Source organism: Sardina pilchardus, chromosome 8 (genome assembly GCF_963854185.1).
Source record: "Sardina pilchardus chromosome 8, fSarPil1.1, whole genome shotgun sequence".
Classification (NCBI taxonomy): domain Eukaryota; kingdom Metazoa; phylum Chordata; class Actinopteri; order Clupeiformes; family Clupeidae; genus Sardina; species Sardina pilchardus.
Window position 1 is genome coordinate 14046580 of NC_085001.1, and position 8176 is coordinate 14054755.

The 8176-nt window shown below is 47.2% G+C and overlaps 1 protein-coding gene across 1 annotated transcript; it reads right to left on the reverse strand.

Moving 5' to 3' along the window:
- Window positions 1–2385: 2385 nt before the first annotated feature.
- tor4ab (torsin family 4, member Ab) lies at window positions 2386–6506 on the reverse strand. Its single transcript, XM_062544007.1, has 3 exons — window positions 6154–6506; window positions 3899–4288; window positions 2386–3518 (listed from the first exon to the last, which is right to left on the reverse strand). The coding sequence occupies exons 1-3, from the start codon at window positions 6160–6162 to the stop codon at window positions 2661–2663; spliced, it is 1257 nt and encodes a 418-aa protein (XP_062399991.1). The 5' UTR covers window positions 6163–6506; the 3' UTR covers window positions 2386–2660.
- Window positions 6507–8176: the final 1670 nt, after the last annotated feature.

The following is an 8176-nucleotide window of genomic DNA, read 5'->3' on the forward strand; positions in this document are numbered from 1 at the left end:
GTGTATTATCCGCTTCGCGTAGTATGTTATACAGTAGCCTATATAGCACGGCCTCTCAGGGCTTATTGCTTAATTAACTGCCCCCATGTTAACCTCATAGCTGAGGTAAATTTGCAAAAGCAATAAGTTGCGGCTAATAGTTGAGAAAGTACAGTATAGGGTTCAAACACATTGGTACTGTACATTCCTTGCATAGGATTCGATACACTTCCAGATTAAAAACAAGCATGACCATGCAAGTTACCAGGGCATCGAGGTCATGGACTGTGCACAGGGTCGGCCTGCATGCCTCCCCACAAAGGAATGCTGTGACTCAGTTATATTTGATATCTTGTTTTGTGCGCGTGTTTACACCCGTGGTTATCTAGTGGCCGCCGCCGGTTGAGCTCTGACCGCCTCTATTGCAAACATGCAGACACCTCCCTCCCAAGACAAGTGCACCCTGCGCACAAAACACACTCAAAACAAACACAGCCACGTGTTGCACTGTTGTTGCGTTCACTTGCGTGCTTCACTGTGACAGTCACTTTTTCTTCTTTGTGTGTTTTGTGTGTACAAACTCACTCAGAGTCACTGCATTTACGTTGGATTTGTTTGAACAGTAAGAGATGAGTAGCATGTATAAAGAATGAACAACTTCCGTACTGACAGAGTCAGGGAGTGAAAACTGTGGGGCCGACCCCTTTCACTGTCAGCCCATCAGCTCAGTCGGAGCTAAGTGTTCTCCACCCATCGGGCACTGCTAAGTAACTCACCGCAGAAAAAAAAAATTCGAAGAATGTTTTTCTCCCTTTGATGGGGGCTGGAATTTGGATGGCAGCTTGCTCGTTTTCTGCACGCAATCAAGCAATTATACACATTAGGCAAACATGGCAACTGCCTTTCTAACCTCTTCTGTTATAACACTTCTGTATTTTTCCTCCCTTGACCCTCTGTGAGTGTGTTTCCACACCAACCACTTCTGTTTCGTTTCTTGACCTCCCATGTTTCCACATCAACCACCCTTCTTCTTAAGAGGCCTAAAGACACTTTGTAAGAACTGCAACACTAGGTGTGTAGGTACTACGACACTACACTGCACTCTGTATTATTCCTTGACATGCTAAACATGTCACTTATTTTGACTGTAATTTTCCTTTTTCTTGTCGCTAGAGGCTTGGTAACATAGGTTGTGTCCATGTACACATTAGTGTACGTATGTACAGGCACATACTCTGACTGATGTTTGCCTCCAGCCCTTGAGTGTGCGTGTGTTACTATCACTACTACGTGAATAAATAAAGTTAGTCAGCTGCTGCTGTTACCTGTCAATAGCTGACAGTCATGGCAACAATAGTTTATTGGAAAGTGCTAGAAAAGGAGTGGTTCTTGTGATTGGCGTGCCTATCTGACAAGAAATTAAGCATGAATGAGTTATTGTATTACAATGTATATATAATGAATAATACAACCAATATGTGTTACGTAATATATGATAATAACGTCATATTAGTGTCTGCTTTGGTGATTGTATTTTCAATGTTTATGTTATGTGGTTGACCAAGGTATAATAATTAAATCGAAATAAATTATAATAATTACGATTATAATAATTATTTGAAAAAAGACAGCGTGATATGTTATTATAGTATGCACTGAGGTGTACCACATCTTTACCACTAATTTGTATGTTGAATATAAATATTTATCCAGTGAACCAGCAGCAGTCTACCTCTTACCTCTGCCACAGTTCATGAAGAAGTTAGATGTCTAAAACTACAAAGTCATCAGTTTTACAAACCCTTTTAAAAAGCACCGATGCGTATCACCTTTTCTAAACAGATATCTTCATAAAGAGTTCACTTTTTGGTTTCTCAAGGCAGTGTGGTCTGTGTCTTCTGCCAACAAGTTCATGCAGTCCAAATCCATTAGTCTAGGTACTCCTATCGCGTGACACACTGTGTCTCCTTCATTTGTCTCAAGGCCATGTGGGAATTCAATGGGGAATATTTTTAGCTGATGCAGGTGAGGGAATAGGCTAGTCTATCAAAATGTTTTGGTTCGGAGGCTAAGGCAACCTGGAGCTGTAACCAAAAGTTCAGTGATCACAGTAGGCGTGGTACTCTGTATGACCTGCGAAAAGAAAGGTGAGCCCGAGTCTGAAGTGTCAATCATATCAGGGGCGAGTGTGAACCAAACAACAAGCAAGATTGATGGACGCCTCACACGACAGTGCCAAAAGCACAGCAAGCACAAAACAAGCAACAAAACACATCACATCAACTCCAGTTAGAATGAACTTGCAGTATTCTATATAAATGAATTCACCCATTGCATTTCATTCCCCCAGCCCAACCATTGTAAAGCTTACTGAAAGGAATACGTCAGAGGCCAAGGTAATTCTGTTGCTATGTTTAATAACAATAACACATTTGTGAATTAAAAAAAAAAAATACATGAATTGAAGCTCGCTGTCAAAAATAGAATGTCAATGGCCATTATATAATTTGTGTCATGAGATTAAAAAGACTGACATTAACATTGAGGTACATCTGGACACACACAGGCAGAGACATACAGTATACTCTCTCTCTCTCACACACACACACACACACTATATATATATATATAAATATATACCTTAGGCACATACAGATGCATGCATACTAAAATGGCTGCGCTCACAGAAGGTTCACCTTGGCAACCACCTGCTTGCAGCCATTTTGTGAGTACTGTCGTCCCCCGGCAGAGTAGTAGGACAGTTCCCCCGCCAGCTGGTCCACGTGCCCCAGGTCAGGGTAGAAGCCCTCGCGCGTCATCTCCTCCAGGAAGCACTCCACCACGTGGCTCTTCTCCAGCAGCGTCAGGGCCACCACGTCCATCTCGGCCCAGAGCGGGTGCTGCTCGGCCAGGCTGCCGCGGATCACGTCCTCCATGTCGTCCTCCTGGCCCTTCCAGAAGCTGGAGGAGGAGGAGGAGGAGGAGGAGGAGGAGGAAGAGTTCTGGAGGACGTGGCGGACGATCTCCTCGTGGCCCAGGCTGCCGAGGAGCACGTAGACCACGTTGAGGAACTCGTTGCTCTGGTCGGGCCGCAGCAGCTCCAGCAGGGCGTCGAGCACGGGCGGCCGCATGGCCTGCGCCTCGTCCAGCACCACCACCGGGACGCGCTCGTCGGCCTCGGCGCGGGCCACCACCTGGGCCACGCGGGCCGTCAGGTCCGCCGCGCACTGCCCGGGGCTCTCCGACGGCGGGCAGTTGTACAGGGCAAAGTACTGCACCACCAGCTGGTCGCCCACCACCGAGCGGAAGTGGCGCGCCAGCAGGCGGCCCAGGTGGCTCTTGCCCACGCCGCTGGGCCCGTGGACGGACAGCGCCAGCGGTCGCTTGTGGGAGTAGGTGGACAGGTAGTCTCGCAGGTGCTCCATCAGGGTCTCCACGCCTCGCTTCTGGCCGAACACCTCCCTGCCCAAGGTCTTCTCCAAGCCCTCCAGGTCATACTTTACCACGTGGTCATCTAGGTTCTCAATGGCATTGTAAACCTATACAACACAAAATGGCACATACAGTACATATACAGATACATAGATATAGATAGATAGATAGATAGATCAAGAATATATACCGTAATTTCCCGACTATTAGCCGCGGCTTATACATTGATTTTGCTAAATGTTTTCCGCTATGAGGTTAATACAGGAAGGCAATTAATATGGTGTTAATATGGTTTTGCTTCTTTTAACGTGCATAAAACACTGTCCTGCGGCTTATACACAATGCGGCTTATATGCAGGAAATTACTGTACACATATATATAATACTGTAATATATACAGTATTACAGAACTCCTTTAGCAAGGAGTGCTGTACGAACTGTATTTTAATGCAGTATGGATTACAACATTCATTGGGGAGATGAACACCTGGAGGAAGACGATGATGCTGAAGAGGATCAGGAAGGGCTTGGCGCGACTCCTCTCCTTCTCTTTGGGCAGGAACTTGCGGCTGTCGCTGGGGAAGAGCACGCGGGACTTCCTCCTCCTCTTCTTCTTCTGCGCCGCCAGCTGCTCGAAGGTGAAGACCTCGGGCGCGTTGGCCCTGGGGGACGCCGGCGCCGCGCTGTTGGCGCTGATGCGCCGCTTCTTCAGCGCCTGGTACTTGTTCCGTATCCGCATCATGGCCTTCAGCTGCGGCGAGAAGAGCGTGGGGCTGGAGGGGTTCGGGACGGTGATCTCCTTCTCCTCTTCCTCCCCCTCCTCCTCTTCGTCGGCCGGGCTCTCCAGTCCCCCGTTGGACAACTCATTGTCTCTCATCTGTACAAAAAAGATGTCGGTGTGTGAGAGACTGGATGTAAATCAGAGCTGACTCTGGTTTGGCGTCCAATCTGTTTTGCCCTGATAGACTGAAATCTTAAATCTCTCGCCAGTAATATGTTTTAGAACATGAAGCATTGTGCGGCACTTAATCATTTTCCAATAAATCTGTTGCTGCTGGGAAAGCTACTGTAATAACAACTCATTAGAGCTGTGCTTTGCATATGATGTAGAATATTTTCTTAACCTTCTTTATCATCTAATGTGCGTGACTGAGCCTGGGGCACAGACAAGATGTCTTACTTCAGACTTGTAACTGGCAAGTAGAGCACTGAGCCTAATTAGATATCATTAAGATTTGGTATTGGCAGTGAGAGAACTATGTGTGTGTGAGCGAGCGAGCGAGAGAGCGAGAGATGGATAGAAAGACTTTGCATGTATGCGGTACCCCAGGCAAGACATCGGTTTATAATTCTTTTGAATCTTGCGCTGCACTTTATTGTGGCCCCTGGGTGACCCTGCTGTCATAACAACCCTCCGTCTGAACCCTCTCTCATCCATCCCAGCCCTCCACATACTCGTCTCCGTGGCTGCGGTGCACATGCGCTATAGCTCCTAGGAACCCACCGTGGTGAACTCCCCTTGACTTCTCCACAGGCCTGAGGTCAGACTCTCCTGCACTCATAACATTTTTTCTGGCCTGGATCCACTGCCGCAGCCAATAAAATTAGTCAGGAGGAATTTGTGTTTCTCCTTCTCGTTATTAGCTCTAACCACTTTGTCTGTTGTGCTGCACGCTGGGGAAATTTGTCACATAGTTATCCCATTACTTAAGAGGATGGCAAAACATGTGTACAGAGCTGGTATTTTTCCTGCATCAATTTGATAAACAAACTTTTATAGATTCATTACATTTTATCATCAGGTTATGCACTGCCAAAAGTGCATGCTTTGAGGCACTTTCTGAAATACATTTTGTCTTTTATGGAGTTGTTATCTGATGAATTGAGGAAGTGTGTTTCAGATATGATCGAATTAGAACAGCATAAAACAGGAAGTAGCTATTCAAAAGTTCTGGTAAGCAAACAACGATGACAAAGTTCCCATATATCACCAGAGAAAGAGCTGACTGTGCTCAACTGCATGGCGGCACAACGTAAGGTACTGTATAGGGACAATGTTACTGTAGGTCAACAAGTTAGTTCCCTTTCAATTTGAATTTTTGAAAGTGTGGTTGTACAGTATGCCTATTTACCACAAAGTCATTTCTGTGATGTGTTCACTGCCTCGAAGTAAGTTCATGAGTTATCACAAGTAAATGTGATGGAATCAACAGGTAAAGGATATAGATACTTGTCTGACCTTAGATGAAGCCAGTTGGAGTCTTTGAAGACCTACAGTACAGTGTACTAGATGTTCTGCGTGGGCAGTTATGCAAACCTGAGTGTTCATTATGGAAATGGGTTACAGGACAGTTTCTCTTACATGGAACAGGAGCAAATGTCAGAACACAGTATGTGAGAAATAGAGGACACAATATTGAAACAAATGCTTCAGAATAAGAATAATTGAAATGCTATAAATAAGAATTTATGTGTGTCTGTCCCACTCAAACACGGAGCACCGAAGGGCTTCTAAACAATCAAATGTCAAAGCAGCCAGTAGTGTAGTCACTGTATGAGTCAAAGGTTAACGTTTGGGTATTCAGGATATTACCACTGATAACAATACACATGCAACCACAGAATTTTACGGAAGATACGGAATGAGTGAAAATGAGCTTGGGGAGCGACATGCAAGTGGCAGAAGGGATGCGGTCTGAGTGAGCGCTAAACGAAGGGAGGGGTTATAGCCAAATCGCCTACCTTTGGCATCGATGGTCAGTGTCCACAGCCCCTGCTTCTGCCGTCAATCGGAGGAGCAGGCCTCTGCCAGGGGCAAAAAGTAGGTGACACAGATGCACTCTTCCAGAAAACCACCACAGGCAGCTCCTGCAGATCGGCCAGGGCTCACCAGTGTGTCGTCCACCCCCTCCACACACTCTCTCGATCACTCCACCCTCTCTCTTCCTCACTCTTCTGTCACCCTGTGAACCCGCACAGAGCTCCACCTCTGCAATCGATCTATCTCTCGTGCTCTCGTTCAATCTCTCTTTCCTCCCTCCTTCCTTCCTTCCTGCCTTCCTTTCTGTCCTACTGTCTTTCTCTTTTCCGTTTTCTCTCTCATCCACTCCTTCTCTCTCGCTCACTTGCCAGGTTTTGCATTCTGTAAACACGCTTAAAATGTGTTTACGTCAGGTGTGCCTCTGTACAAGACTTCCGGTGTGGTGTTTGTGGGGGTGAACTGGATGCAGTGTTTGCATTATAACTTCCCCCTGAAGAGGCCTGTGGTGGTCGGCCATTTTGCCCTCACATAGCGAAAGGAGGCCTTCTGGCTGTTTGCTTCCAGCGCAGCTGGCAGACAAACAGGCCATCCCCTCAGAGCAGTGCTCTTTAGGGTGCATCTGTTTGGATGTCAGTGACAATCCTGTCCTGGGCAATGATCCAGTGTTGACTCTCACTGGAAAGATCGAGAATTACAGCATAGGGGTGAGAGAAGGAGAGTGTGTGTGTGTGTGCGTGCGTGTGTGTCGGCACGTGTGCATTTGCTGAAACAAAACTTTCACATATGAAGCAATTTCTCTAGTAAGGTATGATGCTGCGATTCTGCCGAAGACCTCAAGTGAATCAACCACGCCTGATTCAACATTGAGGACAATTAAACAGCAGGAAGCGTCCTTGTCCTCTGTTTGCCCCCCCCCCCCCCCCCCCCCCCCATTCACCCCCCTTACCTAGAGGAGTGCCCCTAGCCCGTGCCATGGTTGTTCTTTTCCCAGCGGAGACAACAAAGATGGTGGTGTCCCCTCTTACGGTCTGCTGGGCACCATGAACTTGTTGATTACAGGAAGAGAGGGGTTGGGGGGTTGGGTAGCCCACTGGGGACTCCCCCGGGGCCCCAAGAGGTCCCCGCAGGTCCCCGCGGGCCTCCGAAGACCTATTTAAAAAATGCCTTTGGCTTTGTTTACTCACACAGAAATGGGAGTCTGACTTCCGTTCCTGGCTTACAGTGAGTGTCATATAGCCCTCAGCTGAGCTGAGTTACGTAGTAGTCTACTGTAAGATCTGTGAGGCGGGAAAATGTGGGACAGAGCTGGTTTTCCTGGGGGGGAGTGTGTGGGTGTGGTGTGTGTGTGTGTGTGTGTGTGGTGGTGGTGGTGGGGGTGGGGGTGGGGGTGAGGCAGGAATGTTTTGGAAAAATGAAGGTGTGGTGGGGGATGTAATGTGTTGGTAAGATAAACAGACAGACAGACATAAATAGATAAATACATAGACTACATTACATATATACATTCATACGTCATACACACATACATACCCACATACAGTGCATAGATGAAAGAGAAACAGGTACAAGGGTGTGGTTTTATCTTAAAGTATGCTTGTGAGCCATTTGTGGATGTTTCCATAGGTGACCTAGCAACAGACACATTATCACCGGCATAAACATGAGTGTGCCCACCCTTTGAATGCTTAATCACCACCTGAGGTAATACCTGTTGAATACCTGGCTGTAATATGATGCCTGTGATGTTGGCAGTGGCGCATTGCCCCTCCTGTCCCCTCCTCTCTCTCTCATACACACCCACACACATACAGCACACACACACGCACACACGTACGCGAGCGCACACACACATGCGCGGGGGCGATCTGGATGAGTCAGAGAGGCTTTGTTTGTGAATGGGGTGTCGCAGATGAAAGGACGGCTATCTGAGTGCATTGACCCCTTTGTTGGAAGCGCTCAGCGAAAGGGCTCCGGCGTAGCGTGACAGCACCTAGCCTTACCCAC

Coding starts and splice junctions, on each gene's coding strand:
- tor4ab (XM_062544007.1), bottom strand. Junction 3,519..3,898: donor GCATCATCGTCTTCCTCCAG/GTGTTCATCTCC, acceptor TGTGTTGTATAG/GTTTACAATGCCATTGAGAA.